General features: G+C 39.1%; 1 protein-coding gene across 1 annotated transcript; it reads right to left on the bottom strand.

The window, feature by feature from the left end:
• Positions 1-1036: 1036 nt before the first annotated feature.
• LOC144345248 (uncharacterized) lies at positions 1037-16409 on the bottom strand. The gene is made up of 2 exons (XM_078006830.2): positions 16201-16409; positions 1037-1798 (listed from the first exon to the last, which is right to left on the bottom strand). Exons 1-2 carry the CDS (start codon positions 16286-16288, stop codon positions 1188-1190), a joined length of 699 nt encoding a protein of 232 aa, XP_077862956.2. The 5' UTR covers positions 16289-16409; the 3' UTR covers positions 1037-1187.
• Positions 16410-20360: the final 3951 nt, after the last annotated feature.

Here is a 20360-nt window from a genome sequence, read left to right as displayed (position 1 = left end):
CTGTCATGGTAATATCCTGTAGAGATGTCCTGTCATGGTAATACCCTGTAGAGATGTCCTGTCATGGTAATACCCTGTAGAGATGTCCTGTCATGGTAATACCCTGTAGAGATGTCCTGTCGTGGTAATACCCTGTAGAGATGTCCTGTCATGGTAATACCCTGTAGAGATGTCCTGTCATGGTAATACCCTGTAGAGATGTCCTGTCATGGCAATACCCTGTAGAGATGTCCTGTCATGGTAATACCTTGTAGAGATGTCCTGTCGTGGTAATACCCTGTAGAGATGTCCTATCATGGTAATACCCTGTAGAGATGTCCTGTCATGGTAATACCCTGTAGAGATGTCCTGTCATGGTAATATCCTGTAGAGATGTCCTGTCATGGTAATATCCCGAAACAAGTTCTCGTGTTAAGTTCCTGTAACAAATTCCTATGGTAATTCCTTTGGTAATGTCAAATGATAATATCCCGTGACAAGGTCTCGTGGTAAATTCCCGTAGTCATTTCCTGTGGCAAAATCCTGTGGTAATATTAAATGATAAGATCTCGTGATAATATTCTGTAAGGATGTTCTTTAGTGTTGTTTCATGGTAATATCCCGTGATTATATCTCGTGGTAAGTTCCTATAGTAATTTCTTGAGATAATATCACAGGATAAGGTCTCGTGATAATATCTCGTAGTGATGTCCCGTAGTAATGGTTGATGGTAACGCACCGTGGTAATGTCTTGTGGTAAGGTCTTATAGGATTACCCTGTGATAATATCTCGTGGTAAGTTCTCGTGATAATATCTCGTGGCAAGTTCTCGTGATAATATCTCGTGGCAAGTTCTCGTGGTAATATCTCGTGGTAAGTTTTCGTGGTAGGTTCTCGTGGTAATATCTCACAGTAATGCATCGTTGTGATGTCCCATAGTAAGGTCACGTGGTAATGGTATTTTAATTCTAAAACATTGTAATCATTTCGGAATGCTTTTATTTGAGGATATTTTGTTTTCACTTTTAATATTTGTTTTTCAATTTTGAGAGTAGAGAGCACTGGTGAATAAAATATTCATTATTTACCAATATTGCATTGTCTTTATACCGCAATGCATTATAGATAAAGCAATGGACCAAATACACACCGGAATTAGAGAGTAACATTATATAGTAACAAAGCAATTATAAAAAGTCGTTTATTTTTCAACTTACCAGATTATATAAGCTGTTTGCTAATGTTTTATACAGGCAGTCTGATTGGTCCAAGTATCTATCGTCCCATTCTAGATTGGTCACTCTAAAAGAGCCAATAAACGTTCTCCCTTCGGAGTTACACTCCGTATAATCGGGGCAGTCTGTCGTAACTTCCGGTACATCAGACGTCTGGGTTTCGTGCGAAACGGAAATTGCTGTGTATAACGCAGTGTCGTCTACCGTGGTTCCGTCTATCGTGTTCTCGTCTGCCGTCGTTTTGTCTGCCGTCGTTTTGTCTGCCGTCGTTTTGTCTGCCGAGGTAGATGCTCCTGTAAGCCCCGGCGTATTATTCGTAAATTCGTCGGTTGACCCTGAGGTATCACTCGGTATGTTTTTTATCGTTTCAATTGTTGATAGAACATTTGTTTCTGATTGTGAACTTAAATTGTCACCAAATGTCGTTGTACTTGCAGTAAATGTATTCTCAGTGCTAAAGCCTTGCGTATTTTCCACGGTCTGTGTTGGCGAAAATGTGGTCCTGGCGGTGGTGCCTGTATATTCAGATTCAATTGTAACATCAGTATAATCCGTGGCGTAGTCCTCCGTGGTTATCGAGAGTGCTGCAAATAAATATATAATATAGATGACGTAATATTACAATACTACAGTTCAGTTAATAAATCTTAGAAATAAATGCGGAAAAGCCACGATACTTGTTTTAACTACCAAATATTTGTCAAGTCTCCTCTGTTATCGCGACCACTTTTCAAAATACCATATTTACATGGACAGTTTAATAGTAGGTGCAAATACAGGAGCACTATTTCAGAACGGCATATCCCCCCCACTCCCTATATTTAGGGGGGGGCTATGCTTGTTCCCTCATTTTTTTTTACCCCCCCCTATCTAGGGAAAAGAAGAAAATTTAACCACCCCTTTCACGGGCTTTTCCGATGAATTTCACCCCCTATCTAGGGAACTTTTCAGTCTAGAACTCCTTTTAAACCCCCCTTTTTTGTATATCTCGGGAAGTGTTTTGAAATACACCCCCTATTTTGAGAATCTCGGGAAAACAAGCAAAAAATACCCCCTTTTCTACGATTTTCTCGGGAAAATGTTCCCGAGACAGATCGTCAAAAAGTACCCTCCTTCCCGAGAAAATGGGAACGCGCATGCGGCCCCCTATGGATCCTGAGTGGGGGGGGGGCATATCTTGTTGCTTTGTCACGTTGGATTCAAAGTATCCGTTTTCATCAAGATGAATTCACGATAATAGTTGTGATTGGCGCTATGGACGATGTTTTAATGGGTTTGTTGTGTTCAAACGCAGACAACTAATTCATAGCAGTCATATCTGTAATCCATTGGTTACTTAATCAGACTGATGGTCGCGTGATCCATACAATGGGGATATTTAATTTTTGTTTTCTTCTTTTCAATTGTCTATGAATGTCTTGTGTTTGTTTGTTTTTTTGCTATCTTATTGTATTACTTTATTGTATTTTCAACTAAGATCCCACTCCGGGATACGGTTTCAATCAAGATTATTATTATTATTATTATTATTATTATTATTATTATTATTATTATTATTATTATTATTATTATTACGAAGGTCAATCAAAACCGGGTAAAAGGACCAGATTTAATTATAATAAATCGATACGTTTCGGCTACAACCGTACATCGGTCAGACTGTGCAGACTAGCGTAACTATGTCTTGTACGTACATGCATCATATGTGACGACGCCTTGTACAAACATCACGACATAAAGATTGTATTGATAACGGCAATAATGCAAGTACATACCACAGTCCGTCTATAGAGGGACTATGTACATACACAATACATACATTCAGTTATGAACATAAAAACGTTTTACAATATACTTCATAAACTTAAAACATCCTTGACTGGTGGTTGACGGAAGCAACAAAGTACTGACTTTCAATTGTAAATAATATTCACACCGTATAAGTGGTCTACGATGGAATGTCTGGTTATATTGATATAAGTGAATGCACATGCCATTCACAGTACGAGTGAAAAACAAATTCGACTTTAACAATCATGGAATTCTGAGAATATTCTGAATTTAAAGCGGGAGTCGTCACCTGCGCATGAGTCAGATGGTCATAGCGTGCATAGACAATCGTCTACCCATGAGCCTTTGCAATTTTAGCGAGTTTTTGTCGTCGCGTGCGCAGGTGACAATCCTCCCGCTTTAATATATATGCTATATTTCCAAAGATAAACGTTTCTTTGCCTTTAAAACATGAACGGTCATGGCCCTGTGACGTCACTGCCCAAAACAGTGTCATTCCTGCTTTTCCTATCTCGGTAACAAGCTTCTGTAGACAACCGGATCATTATAATAAATAAGTAAAGTTATTACGCATTAGTCTCTTAGTTTACTTGTGTTCTTATACGGAATATTAATGTTTTTGTTAGTCTAATATGTATACTATTTTACTATAAGTAATTTTACTTAGACTTTAGTTATTTATGTATTTTCTTTGTCTCGTGTGTGTACTTGTGTTTTATTATATTTAATGTCTTTTGACCACAGATAATGTAACAAAATATATTATTTAGTGTCAAATAAAATATACTATACTATACTATACTATGTAACGAATGGTCACACACATGGTTCATGTAAACAAACGATGTATTTTATACGCGTTGTGGACATCGCTGAGTCCCATATCGAACAGGACGCGGACGACCACAACCGCCCTGGTGATTAATCTTCATATGTGGTGTTACCGTGTTAAATCAAATCTATTGACGTGGATGCATTGTACGAAGGGACAGTGTGACACTCTGCCTTCCACTGGTATATATCTGTTAACATTGTGAGTGTATACGATCAGCAGCGTGTCGTAACGCTAACCCGTCCGTTCTTTTACAGACAATACCATCAACATATGCATACAAAATATAATTTTTGTCCGGGTAAGTCTGCTGTCTCGTTCGAAGCCATTTGTGGATGATAAATAAAATTATTCACCAAATGTCTATCTAGGACATCACTGCATGGCAGATACAACTAAAACAAAATCACAGAATACTGAAAATTTGCATTTATTTGACTAATTTGTTGTTATGCACAGACCGTGACAGTATGTGTCATGAACCAACCTCCAACGAGACTGAAGGAATCGGGAAAATGTCGCGCGCACATAACACCGCGGTTTTCGGGTATGTCACGTGATTGTATACTCTAGTTGTAACCGACCATATTTTGTAATGAGTTACCACGTTTCAACTAATCGTCTAAGGTCATATTTGTTATGAGGTTAATCCCAGTGGGTGTATTTACCTACGTGGCTTTACAATTTAGCTCCAGGTTCATTTGGCGCCCTCTTGCAGGAGCGGCGGCACTGTATTTTGCATGGGGGGGTGAGATCTGCTCACCATCCCCAGCGCCGAAGATGCGACCTTACTAGGGGGTGCTTCCCATTAACAATTTTGAAATTTAGATTCTCTGAAACGCTATTTCTAACATTTTGAGAGGCAAATTTTGCTGGCACAAAGGGTTTCTGATTGTTTTTAGGGGGCGATGCCCCCCTCTCCAATATTTGTTTCGAGGGAGCGACCGCCCCCTCTGCCTCCTGTGCCGCCACTGCTCTGACAAGGCCTATCCATGGGGGTATAAACAAATCTGTTTGTACCTCCATGGTCTATCTAACACGCACATATTATACTCGCATATAAAAGTACTATCCCTCGAAATATCTAAATGCATAAGTCACACAAAGTCACCGCGCTTATGGTCTTTATTATATCCGCTAATAATTTACATTTTAAACATGGTAAGCATATGTGTTTAGAAAGAAACCAAACGATGTGTCATGTGATAACTTGTCTGAAGAGGATAAATACCGTCTTACTAGCTCAACATGACATTCATATTTAAATGGCAATCACCACATTTAAAACATTAGCAAACTGCGTTCGTGGACTCGAAGACATGGAGAAATGCCGAATACATTCATATGATAAGTATCGCAAATTAGTCATACTGATTTACTGTAATGTTTTTCCCGTATAGGCCTATTTAAAAAAATGTATATTTTAGGAAGGGCCTGGTGGGCATGCAGTAACAAATAAATCTCAACACGTTAGGTAGAAATCTGGGACACAATTAGACACAAGTTACCATTTATAAGTAGTGCGTTGACCTCTACTTGTCCCTGCACTAGACCACGACGGTAAACACAGGTTTAGGGTGTTTTTTTCCACAAGCTTTCGCCGATGATTAAAAACTGACATTGGAAAGTAAGCACTTGTTGCGCCACAGATTATTGCGTGCGGGCATGTGCATAGAGCAAAGGCATATGTCTTATAAAAACATACACTGAAATCAGACGAAAGTTGATGTATAAGATACAGTGTTATCGTCTATACTGCACATTTTTCTATTTTACTCACTCCTTTTTTGTTGTGATTTTTTTTTTTCATTTTTTTGATCATTTCTCTAATATTTGAAATTATCTTTTCGAGAAAGCTCGAGTTCTAAAAAAGTAAACACTCGGAGAGCTCACGTTCAACTCTCGCAAATTTCAGTAACCAATCACAGAAGGCTTTATATACAGACATGGTTGGATTTTGACGCTTGCGCACAAATGCCATAATTACTGCATACAGAACCTACTCTGGTTATTTGAGATAACACAAACGAAATTTTCTATGTACGTTGTTTATATTTTTGAAAAAAAAAATAACAATTAAAAGAAAAAAAAGAACAAAGCAAAGCCTAAAAAGATCTGACTATAATAAGAATGAAAATTCCTACAAACTTTGAGTTCTATTGTTGCGGGAAATTGAATCTATTCAAGTCAGAAATATGATTAAAAAATCACCAGAAAACAGAACAACCGGAGACTTTAGGAAATCCCTTTAATTTAAGGTTTCTTTCTAAACTATATACGTAAACTGAACGATGATTCCCAGTTTTATTCAAGCAACATTACATCGCACGACACAGTGCCCGATAAAATTGTTCGTATTTACGTGCCTGCAGTGTATGTAAAGTTTACCTGTGTATAGTGTACGTGTGTATCTGTGTATAGTGTACCTGTGTATAGTGTACCTGTGTATAGTGTACCTGTGTACAGTGTACCTGTGTACAGTGTACCTGTGTAGAGTGTACCTGTGTACAGTGTACCTGTGTACAGTGTACCTGTGTACAGTGTACCTGTGTACAGTGTACCTGTGTATAGTGTACGTGTGTATAGTGTACCTGTGTACAGTGTACGTGTGTATAGTGTACCTGTGTACAGTGTACCTGTGCACAGTGTACAGTGTACCTGTGTACAGTGTACCTGTGTACAGTGTACCTGTGTAGAGTGTACCTGTGTAGAGTGTACCTGTGTATAGTGTACGTGTGTATAGTGTACCTGTGTACAGTGTACCTGTGTATAGTGTACGTGTGTATAGTGTACCTGTGTACAGTGTACGTGTGTACAGTGTACCTGTGTACAGTGTACCTGTGTACAGTGTACAGTGTACCTGTGTACAGTGTACCTGTGTACAGTGTACCTGTGTAGAGTGTACCTGTGTAGAGTGTACCTGTGTAGAGTGTACCTGTGTATAGTGTACGTGTGTATAGTGTACCTGTGTACAGTGTACCTGTGTACAGTGTACCTGTGTAGAGTGTACCTGTGTATAGTGTACGTGTGTATAGTGTACGTGTGTATAGTGTACCTGTGTACAGTGTACCTGTGTACAGTGTACCTGTGTACAGTGTACGTGTGTACAGTGTACCTGTGTACAGTGTACGTGTGTATAGTGTACGTGTGTATAGTGTACGTGTGTATAGTGTACCTGTGTACAGTGTACCTGTGTACAGTGTACCTGTGTATAGTGTACCTGTGTATAGTGTACCTGTGTATAGTGTACGTGTGTATAGTGTACCTGTGTACAGTGTATAGTGTACGTGTGTATAGTGTACCTGTGTATGGTGTACCTGTGTACAGTGTACCTGTGTAGAGTGTACCTGTGTACAGTGTACCTGTGTACAGTGTACCTGTGTATAGTGTACCTGTGTATAGTGTACCTGTGTATAGTGTACCTGTGTACCTGTGTATAGTGTACCTGTGTACAGTGTACCTGTGTACAGTGTACCTGTGTACAGTGTACCTGTATACAGTGTACCTGTGTATAGTGTACGTGTGTATAGTGTACGTGTGTATAGTGTACGTGTGTATAGTGTACCTGTGTACAGTGTACCTGTGTACAGTGTACGTGTGTATAGTGTACCTGTGTATAGTGTACCTGTGTACAGTGTACCTGTGTAGAGTGTACCTGTGTAGAGTGTACCTGTATACAGTGTACCTGTGTATAGTGTACCTGTGTATAGTGTACCTGTGTAGAGTGTACCTGTGTACAGTGTACCTGTGTATAGTGTACGTGTGTATAGTGTACCTGTGTATGGTGTACCTGTGTACAGTGTACCTGTGTATAGTGTACGTGTGTATAGTGTACCTGTGTATGGTGTACCTGTGTACAGTGTACCTGTGTAGAGTGTACCTGTGTACAGTGTACCTGTGTACAGTGTACCTGTGTACAGTGTACCTGTGTATAGTGTACCTGTGTATAGTGTACCTGTGTACCTGTGTATAGTGTACCTGTGTACAGTGTACCTGTGTACAGTGTACCTGTATACAGTGTACGTGTGTATAGTGTACGTGTGTATAGTGTACGTGTGTATAGTGTACCTGTGTACAGTGTACCTGTGTATAGTGTACGTGTGTATAGTGTACCTGTGTATGGTGTACCTGTGTACAGTGTACCTGTGTATAGTGTACGTGTGTATAGTGTACCTGTGTATGGTGTACCTGTGTACAGTGTACCTGTGTAGAGTGTACCTGTGTACAGTGTACCTGTGTACAGTGTACCTGTGTACAGTGTACCTGTGTACAGTGTACCTGTGTACAGTGTACCTGTGTATAGTGTACCTGTGTACCTGTGTATAGTGTACCTGTGTACAGTGTACCTGTGTACAGTGTACCTGTATACAGTGTACGTGTGTATAGTGTACGTGTGTATAGTGTACGTGTGTATAGTGTACCTGTGTACAGTGTACCTGTGTATAGTGTACGTGTGTATAGTGTACCTGTGTATAGTGTACCTGTGTATAGTGTACCTGTGTATAGTGTACCTGTGTATAGTGTACCTGTGTACAGTGTACCTGTGTACAGTGTACCTGTGTATAGTGTACCTGTGTACAGTGTACCTGTGTACAGTGTACCTGTGTATAGTGTACCTGTGTACAGTGTACCTGTGTACAGTGTACCTGTGTACAGTGTACCTGTGTACAGTGTACCTGTGTACAGTGTACCTGTGTACAGTGTACCTGTGTACAGTGTACCTGTGTATAGTGTACCTGTGTACAGTGTACCTGTGTATAGTGTACCTGTGTACAGTGTACCTGTGTATAGTGTACATGTGTAGAGTGTACCTGTGTATAGTGTACCTGTGTACAGTGTACCTGTGTATAGTGTACATGTGTAGAGTGTACCTGTGTATAGTGTACCTGTGTACAGTGTACCTGTGTATAGTGTACATGTGTAGAGTGTACCTGTGTATAGTGTACCTGTGTATAGTGTACCTGTGTACAGTGTACCTGTGTACAGTGTACCTGTGTACAGTGTACCTGTGTACAGTGTACCTGTGTACAGTGTACCTGTGTATAGTGTACATGTGTAGAGTGTACCTGTGTATAGTGTACCTGTGTATAGTGTACCTGTGTGCAGTGTACCTGTGTACAGTGTACCTGTGTATAGTGTACCTGTGTATAGTGTACCTGTGTACAGTGTACCTGTGTACAGTGTACCTGTGTATAGTGTACCTGTGTACAGTGTACCTGTGTACACTGTACCTGTGTACAGTGTACGTGTGTATAGTGTACCTGTGTATAGTGTACCTGTGTATAGTGTACCTGTGTACAGTGTACCTGTGTACAGTGTACCTGTGTATAGTGTACCTGTGTATAGTGTACCTCAGTCACATTCGCATTCAGTCACAATTACATTCATAATTTGAATTGTCATCCTCAACATAACAGGTGGGTAAAAACGAAAAATGTCAAAGGTGAATTCTGTATGTTACGACCCAACATTCGCTGTAATAGGATGTTAACATAGCACATCCACACCTACAGTGGTATCATTATTTTAGCATTACTGAAAATGTTAATGCACATATACGCAATGCATTATGGGATAGAAATTCAAATTTTACTCCTTTGGGTATGTTACTGTGCATATGCAGTGCATTGTGGGATAGAAATTCAAATTTTACTTTATTGGATATGTTACTGTACATATGCACTGCATTATGGGATAGAAATTGCCATTATAAATAATGAAAACTATTAGCATTACTAAGTATCATACTGGCAACTTAATTATATTGAATGTAATTTTGTTTAATGTTTTATCAGTAATAAAAATATTAATAAAATTCTATGAATTTCATCTCATGTCGCTGAGCAATATTTTGAGATATATTTATATATATATTTATTATATTTATGTTATCATATGTAACCAAGGGAATTTTAAGATATAGCATTTGGGTTTTACCATAGAAACCAAACGTGAATGACTCAAAAACACAATGTTCATAAAAATTGATCTGCTGCTTGTGCGAATAGTAATTTGGTAACCACATATTTTTTCAAAAAAACAGCATGAAATAAAACCATATTGCAAAATTAAAAAAAAATTAGTAGCAAACTACCTTCAGATTGTGTTTAGAAAGTCGAATATACAGAGCGATGTATTGAACGGGAGTAATTGTGAGAGAGTTGAGAGAATATTAAAAGACATGCTGCAATTTTTTCACGAATTCTTTAGGTTTTGAACACGTCCATTCTGTTCTTATAACAATACAATAAAATCAATGGGCTGAACACACTGGTATGACTATTGTAAAATACGAAGAATACGGCTAAATCGGTTAGCCATAGAATTTAATACAAAGATATTCTGTTCTTTTGATTCTAAGTATTAACCCGAGGTATCGCTGAAAGTTGATTTTATCTGATATACCAAAGACACGTAAATACGTGGTAAATGATAAACGACATTGAGGTTGAAACCAAAGAATAGTGTAACGTTGTGGAGGGTAAAATAACATTACAATATTGGGAGTCACGTTAATCGCACTGCATTGTGGGCGGATAGGGTGCGCCTGTTTTGTCTCTATTCGCAGTCGATATGGTGTTCTTGCTTTGAAAGAAAAACCTCGATGTCAAGAATATATGTGAATTGACGACCAGACATAAACATTAATTGCTTATAACAAGGCAGCAGAATCAGCGTGTCGCTGGGTTAGAAGATTATCTTTCTTTATTCAGTAGATTTGAAAGCTTATTCCTAACAAGTTGTTAACATCAGGTTTTGTGATCCAAAGCTTCAGTGGAATAGATTTGCAGCGATTACTGTGAAAAGGTTTTATAAAGCGAGCTATCATCAAGTGAAATGGTGTTATTTTTCTTTATTTTTTATTTTTATTTTGGAAATGTCCAAATCAATGTAGATCACTTTACCAAAACACACATTCAGCTCAATATGTCCTAAATATGGTTTTAAATACTTAACGATGTTTGATTGTATATCACAAACAAGCGTAGTTTTTAGGAATTTCCTGAACGCATGTACTTGTACGAAGATTTGTAAATGACACGTCCGTGATGCAGGCGAAATATATTTTTGTTAGTATTCAGTCAACAAGTGGTCGTAATTATGTTTTCTAGTAGCACACGTCTAGTCTCAGCTCGAAACTCAATAAACAATATGGCGTACTAGGACAAAAATGTCACGTGAATATGAAATATCACAAATGACGTCATTGAGTTGGTATGCTTGGTTAGACATTATTACCACGTGAAACTGGCCTGGTCGACATTGGCCATTTACATGATCATAGTCGTATGAGACCAATGTCGAATACGGCTGGCCGTGACCATCCTTTAAGTGTTTTGGTTTGTCTGTATCGATACAAAATATATTGGCATTATACATTGTACATAACTTTGTACCACTGTTATCGTGAATTGGCCAAAAGGCTTTTTTTAGAATTCCCGTAACAGTGGCGGATCTAGGGGTTCTTGGGGTCAGGACCCCCCCCCCCCGTTGAAAAATGTATTCAATTTGTTTTTGTATAATATAAAACAAATCATTAACTTAGTCTGGCAATTTTAAAGTTCCCGCCCCCCCCCCCCCCATAAAAAAATCCTGTATCCGCCCCTGCGCAACGTGGTTATGACATGGTATATCAGATACGATTATGCGGTGCTACTGAAATGTAATTATAAATATGTTCGCCACACAACACAGCCAAATATTTTGTAATATAAGAGACATTCAAACAGAAGATGAAATGACAATACACCATGACTCATCAAATTATCACACATGTTCTCTTCCGGTCATGTATATTATGTGTACACCCAGTATCTATAGCAACTATGTGAACACGGCAACGTTAATGAACACCTTCTTAATGTTGGTGGCGTGTTTTATTTAGCAATATGACTGTAGAATCTCATACTAACTTCATTTATTCTACAATTCTTGTTACCATGGCTCCCAAATAATTTCAGAGAAACCGGAGAAGAAATAAATTCTCATGGATTATCCAGGTATGAAGATCAAAATATTCAGAAATGGGCGAATGTGCGTTGTTAAGTTTGTTTGTGTTCGTCATTTGTTTAAAGCGCGGTGGTCGTCGCGCAGCGCGTGCTCGAATTTCATGTAAATAAACAATGTATTTTACACGCGTTGTATACGTCGTTTTGAGTCCCATATCGGGCATGACGCGACACGACGACTGCCGCTCTTTAAACCAAATTCCAAACTATTATTGTGTGTTTTAATAAAATGAACTCGTTTCGATCACGTGACTATACTGGTGTTGTAACACTATTGTACTAATATTACTGCTCTGTGAGAGACTTATTTGTACAGAAATTCAGTAAGCCCCCCTAACTCGTTCTATATTGTATATGTATACAAACCAAGTATTCATTGGTTTAACGTAGTCACCCCACCCTTTAACCCCAATTTACAGGCGTGTTGGACACAAAGAATGACACATTACACTGCACTGCTTGTCATAGCGGTTAGACTAGATAGGTCTGTGCGGGGCATGCGGTCTATTATTGTCGGGTCAAACATTTGAAACAGTGGGTGACTGGAAGACTTGTTTTAAAAAATGCAAGTTAAACACTAAGAAGGAAAAAAAAAATGCCTTTTAGGTGTTGCAGGAAAAAAATGAAATTAAAAATGTACGACACCGCGGAAAACAACTTACACGCCCAGCGACTCCCCGTGATTTCGAGTGATTGATTCTATAAGCGAACATCGCCGTGTTCCGTTGTTTGCGCGTTCACTTGTTTGCGCATATCGCATGTAATCTCTAATAAATTAGCTGACGACTGACGGGTGTATATATACATACACAGCAACCTGTTGATTTACGTGATACCATGGGTCACGTAATCTCACTGGGGTTTGTTTACATGTAACAGAAATGACAACCGTGTTCTGTGTATATTCAATACTACTCTCAATACCTTGCAGCTATTTCAAATCAAACGTCGCAATTACAACTTACGCTTCGTGTAATAGGGGATTTTCCTTCACTGCGAGATCACGCATAATGTGTGAAAGACGCGGGGTCGAACGGTCCCAAACGAATTGAATGTTTCTTTTTTATAGTTCGATGTCAAAACATCAACCTTTTAGAGAGCAATATGACGTCAAGATATCCATACTTTATTAAAATTGACCGTCATCAAATGTACATATCACATTATTAAGCATGGAACCCCCCCCCCCCAATATACTTTTGGGTTAATGAAATCCTTCTCCTTGTTTGACGTTACTCCGACCCTATGACCTTTGTTTGTCCTGTTTTGACGTGTGATTTCACGCATAACGCGAGATTTTGTAGTGAACGAAAGTGGTTCAATAAGTTGTAGTAGCAATATGCTAGAAGGTGATGGATTCCCCGTATAGCCGCGAATAGACATAGCTGGATATGCATAATACAAGGCGCAGTTCTGGGTCATGAATTGGCGTTAAAAGTGTTATCACTATAATAAGGTTCATCGAATGGGTTCTGAAATGTAGATTGCCATTCAGCGCGTTGTGAGCGAGGACGCCGTTTACGATAGGTGGCCGTTCAAAATACGGTATGCCCCATATCTCCAAATGACGTCACGTAGATACACGATGTGTTGTTCGGGTAGCCATTCCCTTTAAGTTTATTTGACATTTCAAAATTTGTTTGATGTTACTTGCGTACGACTGTGAATATAAAACACTACTATCCTCGGGGGCGGAGCTACGTCACAAGACGTTCCACGTTGCTAAGACGCGCACCACTGTACATGCATTTCTGTTCTGTGCGCGCTGCTGTGGAACGCCGGTCGAGCCGGTGAAAATTCGAGAAAACAACACAAATTCAACTTTGAAGTAATCCCGAACAACCGAATTTATATATGTTACACACGTAGGGCTAATCTTATTACACTGTTCAGGGGAGTCTCAACAATCATCCCAAACAACTGTTTTCTGCGAGTTTTGGGCCTTTGTTTTCACCGCCGCGGGTTGCCAGGCGGTGAAAATGCCCGGATGTCCGCCCCCCGAGGATAACATGAAGTAACAATGGTGCGGACATTAGACAACACCCCTATACATTGCATGTACGTCTTTGAGTAAACGTTGAGACATTCCGTTTGGTACGCGTATTACGGTAAAAGCCTGCTCACAATATTTGAGAAAGTGATAAAGTTGGTCATAAATCGAAAGACAATGTTCATTGGTTTATTACTATGTTAAATCATGCCGCTATTGGAACAATGAAATAGCATTCTGTTTTGGGTTACACTAAAATTATGCTGATAAGCCCTCCCCCTTTTTTGTAAAGTCAATATTCTTAAATTGTCCGGAATTACAATTTATTGCAAATGAATAAATTGGTATCGGAAATCATAATAGTAGGCTTCTAGCTTAAAGCGCGGTGGTCGTCGCGCAGCGCGTGTTCGAATTTCATGTAAATAAACAATGTATTTGACACGCGTTGTATACGTCGCTATGAGTCCCATGTCGAACAGGATGCGACCGCCCTTCAAGGTACATTTTCCTCAGTGCACGAGGATATTTGCTCTAACGGTTTATATTCATTTGATGTTCGCTAAAATATGTGTATGTTTTGACTGTCCAATTTACACCTACGAAGGCATAGTTGGGAATAAGCCAGAGAACAAACCTCAATATCGGTAAATAAGACTGCACGAATTGTGACACCAACATGAGGCGTTGGGCAGCCATTTATCAAATCATCAAAACGATAAAAGTGCATACAAGTCAAAAAGAGTGGGTCAAGTGCGTTGTATTGAGGAAGTTTTTTTCTGAATAAAAACTCTTGACATGTGTTTGTGTTTCCCACTGTCAAGCGAACAAGTGCGTGACATCGCCGTGACATTGTGTGAATACATGTCAATTCACTGGTATCAGAGAAAGCTACATAGCCAATCAAGTAGACATATGCACCACACTTTAGTGGCATTCTGCGGGAGATCTGTAATTCGCAATCGCGAATCACGACACCTGTTCCACTCTACAATCGCATGACCAGTAGGTGAACTCAGTGATTACTCAAACAAACTCAGTCCCCTGCGGTTCTCGTTCAAATCCTCAAACACGACTGTACCCAACGTGGTAATTAAGCGACAGTTCTTGTGTCGCCAGTCAACGCCGATTGTTTGTTTTCTTCAGAAAATCGAACTTCGATACTAGTTGCATATCGACTGGTTTATCTCTCGGTGTGGTTGAACAATGCTTTTTCCATCAAGGGCAACTTTCGGCACCGACCATGTTGTCTAATTATCATTGATGAGTAGGTGTTATCGAACCACTACATTCTAGCCGCGTAAACACGGGGAACGTAAAGGATTATGAGAGATGTGTGACGATTGCACATGGCTACGTCGAAAGCAATCAAATTAGTATTTTTTAAATAAAGAATTGGAGTTGTTATAATGCGATAGTTGAGTGAAATCACTGAGTTGCTAAGTACCATGGGATACTTAAACGTAAACTTGGGTTCCGCCAAAATGAATAACAGCACTGTATTATTCTATTGTTTTGTTTGTTTTATTTGGAATGCCTATCGTCACTGTCAATATTATCCTTAGTGACGTCATACTTGGTGTATGACCATTACGCGTTACACCTTAAATTCAAATTCAAATATTAACTATTCCCTTTACTCAGAAGTGGCGGTATACAAAAATCTCAACGGATTTCATCCGTTACTGCGATATTATTGCATCTGACAATTGACACACTCCGTGTTTTAGTCGTGGCATGGCTCCAATGGCGTGCAATAAACAAACATGACATCCGTCACATAGCGCGTATGTGTTCTATGGGTTGGCTGAACGCCTGCCGGTGTTTGGTACGTAGCATAGCAGCGCGTGTTGACATTCTAATAATACGTATCGAGTCTGCACGCTACTCTGTATTCTACTTCAGTTTTACTAGTTTGTTGACTTAAATAATTTGACATTATGCGAGTAAGCATTAAAACAAAAAATAACAATAGATTGTGAATTGTCAGTGTCCGAAGCAGGCTTGGTCGGTCTTTAAGTCACTCACAGCGTGTTTTCAGTCATTTATTCGCTTAAGTTAAAAAAACATCCTAGGAAAATGTCAACGTATTCACGTCGTTAAGTTTTGATGATACAACATATAGTTTGTTGTTAGCGGTAAAACTTTTGGGAAAATTCACCCCCTCAAAAAAAAAATGATAGTCATCGTTACAATGGCCGAACTTGAATGTCTTCGGTGTCAGGATGAACACCCCTATAATGGGAATAGGCCAAGGATAAACCATAGTGTCATTCCCACGGCGAGTAACGTAAACTAGAACGACATATTACGTCAAGCAATCAACATGAATTGAGTGAATGAAATGAAGTGAGTATATACACTTACCTGTGGCAGTGAGGAGAACTATTACAACAAACACGCACTCAATCCCAAGTAAGTAGCCACAACCGCCGTGGCGGTAGTCGCCTCCCATTCCCGAAATTGCTATATATAATCCTATTTTTTCGTTTCGATAACGAGAAGAAAAAACTTTCCTTAACAGTATAAATTAAGCAGGATCCAGCGATGTCTGCTTTCACTAAATGCCACAATCGAACCATGTGATCATTCTATTGGTCTGACAATGTTCACACCCATTCTGTTAGAGTGAATAGGTGCAGTACAGGGTGGGGTGACTTATTATCGTTATTTTAAAAGAAAATAAAACATTTTAAAAAACATGATATTCACCAGTATAGAAAGTATTGTCAACTATTAAGACTTGTTCATGTTTCTTTTTGTTTTGCTTTAAATACGAGATATGTCGTGATTTTGATAAATTGAGTTTTTTTTTTTTTTTTATAAAGCAGATCATTTGAATATCAATACAGTACATCAAGTTCTCATTGATCACAGCTAAAGAGTCAAGTTGAACCAGATTCACGCAGGTCTCTGAACCACACAACTAAAACTCCGCGCCTGAAACACGTATGTGCGGTCCGTGGAAATGTCTCCACTAGTCTGTCTGGACATTGAAGGCGGGGCTCGTAACACAACTCGTTATGTTTCCTATGGCGAGGATTACGCTCCCTTCTTTGCCATTTATTGTTGAATTTTCTGATAGTGAGAGCACAATAAGAAAGTACTCGATATTTTTACCAGTGTGTGAATGTCTGTAAGTATGGCATTGTTCCGTAAGAAAGTACAGTTTAAGGCACTGAGCTAAGCTATTGGGTTCATGGATGATGACATCGTCAACAACCTGCAGTCATCCACATCTTGAGAATTCAAAAACATTTCTGAAGTAGGCACGTTTACTTTCCTCTCTCGTAATTATGTCGCATTCTCGTTCAAATTCATTGTCACGATCAAAGCATAATTGCCTTTCTTCACACACGTTCTTTAGTTGTATTTCTTTTGCTTGTCAAGTTTGGTTCGTATTAGACAGATTTTAATCTCAGGTTCGCCGTGTTTTCATCCAAATAACCGACTCCGCTATGATGAGTTAGTTGACCTATATGCGCCTGAAAGCCTTACAAAGCATCATTGAAGTGAATTGAATAATTATATACACATGGCCCATACGTCTCAACTTTAATAGGGGAACTTGCATTCTATTAAGAGGTGTGTTGCAATAAATTCGGGCTATTAGCTTTTATGGACCCTACACCGAATCGTATAACCCAACAAACAAATACTATCCAACTAACATTCAGCTATTAAAGAGCGACAGTCGTCGTGCCACGTCCTGTTCGATATGGGACTCATAGTGACGTATACAACGCGTGTAAAATACGTTGTTTATTTACATGAAATTCGAATACGCGCTGCGCGACGACCACCGCGCTTTAAGCGTCGTTATTTCCACTCACTGTCATTCTCTGAGTTTATGTGTTCGCTTATTTGAAAAGCCACGTAATTCGTACGTGTCAGACGTCATCTTTATATGAACAAGTAATGTCGTGTGTCGTATAGTGCGGCATGTTCATCACTTTGCAAATACCAATACATCAGGAATTTCTTCGAGGTACTGACGTCACACCTCGAATTACTTGCAGTGCATAGACCGCCACAGTAACTGCTGTCGAACTTTGAGCGCGTTGACGTCACAGTGCACGCTAGAACCAGTCGTTTACGTGATAACGGCTCTGTTCGCTGCTGTTATAATATAACGTGTAACTGTCGCCTGAGTTTATAATTATTTATGTTTATACAATATTGTATATCGTACCAGCATTTAATATCCGAAGGCAGTTTATTGGAAGTCGATATACTGTAGAATGGCTAATTTTCACTGGGTTTAAATTTCACTGATTTATCATTTCAGGCATATTCAGTGGGTTTTAAATTCACGGTTTTGTCATTTAGATAATGTGTTCTATGCTAAATTTTACATATTCACTGGGTTTTAATTTAGCGCATTTTTCAATCAGCAAAATAAGCAAAATTAAAACCCAGTGAATAATTAACCTTTTTACATTACCTGTATTGTTCAACTAATTTATTTTTTGTAATGTCAACACGTAGTTGACCCTCCCTCTTCTATTATGTGTTGTGAACGTTTAATGAGAAGACGTCTTCAAGTTCTAATAACACAGTCTCCTGTATATTTAAAGAACAAATTATTGAAAATGAATTATATTTATTGGTGAACCTCTCCTTTGTTTAAAAATAGATAGTTTTTTTTTATAAAAGTTGTGGCCCAGTCAACGCTGCAATAGTTTCCATTAACTCCTACTAGGACGGTCAATATCATATAATATGGAATGTTCAGGGTTGGGCAATATTGTACACTAGTTTCTCGTAACGTTTACGTAGAAGCACAATATCCTGTACTGATCTCCCATAATATCTGCAGATATCATAGTAGGGGAATCACCTTCATAGTTTGAGAGCATTGAAGCGTGGTTAATGATGCGCAATGCACTTTGGTCTTTGGTTTATAGTCTCAGCTTTCTCTAATCCCTCGGGTATTGAACGTTGTTCAGTCATCAGGTCAATGTATGCACAGCGTGTCACACAATGCACAGCGAACATCCAAACTGTACAGTCGTCTGTTTCTTGTTGGTATTTCTGCGCAATAACTCACACAGAATCCGACTTTAGAAAAACACATAAAATGACTGGATGAACACCGACTATGTGTAAGCGCACTACTAGTCGGTCGGACTCGGGCATCTCAAAAAACCTCTGAGAAAAATGTTCCCTTCCACACACACACACACACCACCTTACCCCATGCAGCGATGACTGTCCACTTATTCCAACATTTGACAGAGAATAACACAAACACCATGCCGTCTATACAATATACAATACACAGTAGACATTTTCATTGAATATGCCAACGTTTTTTTTTTCCATGCAGCACCTTGCGTGCTTACGTCAGCACCTTGCATGCTTATGTCAGCACCTTGCATGCTTATGTCAGCACCTTGCATGCTTATGTCAGCACCTTGCATGCTTATGTCAGCACCTTGCATGCTTATGTCAGCACCTTGCATGCTTATGTCAGCATCTTGCATGCTTATGTCAGCACCTTGCATGCTTATGTCAGCACCTTGCATGCTTATGTCAGCATCTTGCGTGCTTATTTAAGCATCTTTCATGCTTATAGTTCGCTCGGTCTTCAGCTTGCATTTTTTAAAACAAATTTCCGCCCATCCCCGTAATTTCAAATCGTCGACCTCTTTCACTGAAACAACTAATTGATATGACAATCATGTGTTCATTTAACAGAAACCAGTAGGGCAAACTTGACACTAGAAGAATATGTCTTTGTTAGTGACGTAGTGGACACATTTCTTGAACCAACCACCAATGATTAGTAAATGGCTTTGAGAAAATAACCCACTCCATTATTCAAGTTTACCACCCATCAATCACGAACAGTAGTTAAACACATACACGACATGCAGTCGTTATTATATAGCCTGATTTACGGGGACAGTTTTGTGTTTTGACCTTAAACATGCTTCAAGGCATTTTCCATCGGTAAGAGTTCTTTAGGGCTCATATCGCTAATTAGAACTCCGACGACAAACTTAACGTTTGGGTAAATTTACACATCAAGAAAAACAAAATCAAAATATTGTTTTAATTTGTTGAAACTACATGTATGTAGTAGAATTCTGGCCAGAAAAACGTACGTTCGCAAGCTCAGACTTGTCAATATTGTCTCAAAAGCGGCCAGTCTAATCGAAGCTGAGAGGCTAATTGGTGGTATGAGACCTTAAAGCCCCCCCCCCCACGACCACAACTCTAATCATAATACCGGTAACCTTGTCCCTCTAGTGCCCTTTGTACATCGTTTATTCCAGTCACGTGTTGTTATCTTGTCGGCATATATAATTACATTTAGGAGTAGAGTGTTAGGGTCAGGGGTCAGGTTATTGGTGGGGGTAGGAACGCTTCATTTTTTATACATTGATGTTAAAGAGTGCAGAGGCTGTTTGTAAAGCACTAAAAACTAGACAATCACAACAGTAATATGAACATCACACTTCTTATGTCACTTCATGATAAGCTTATAATAGCGTATAATATAAGTATGTATTGGGTGACGA

The sequence above is a fragment of the Saccoglossus kowalevskii genome, chromosome 20, assembly GCF_978046115.1.
Source record: "Saccoglossus kowalevskii chromosome 20, keSacKowa6.1, whole genome shotgun sequence".
Classification (NCBI taxonomy): Eukaryota; Metazoa; Hemichordata; class Enteropneusta; family Harrimaniidae; genus Saccoglossus; species Saccoglossus kowalevskii.
The sequence above is the reverse complement of the archived record's forward strand: the minus strand, read 5'-3'. Positions and strand labels throughout refer to the sequence as shown.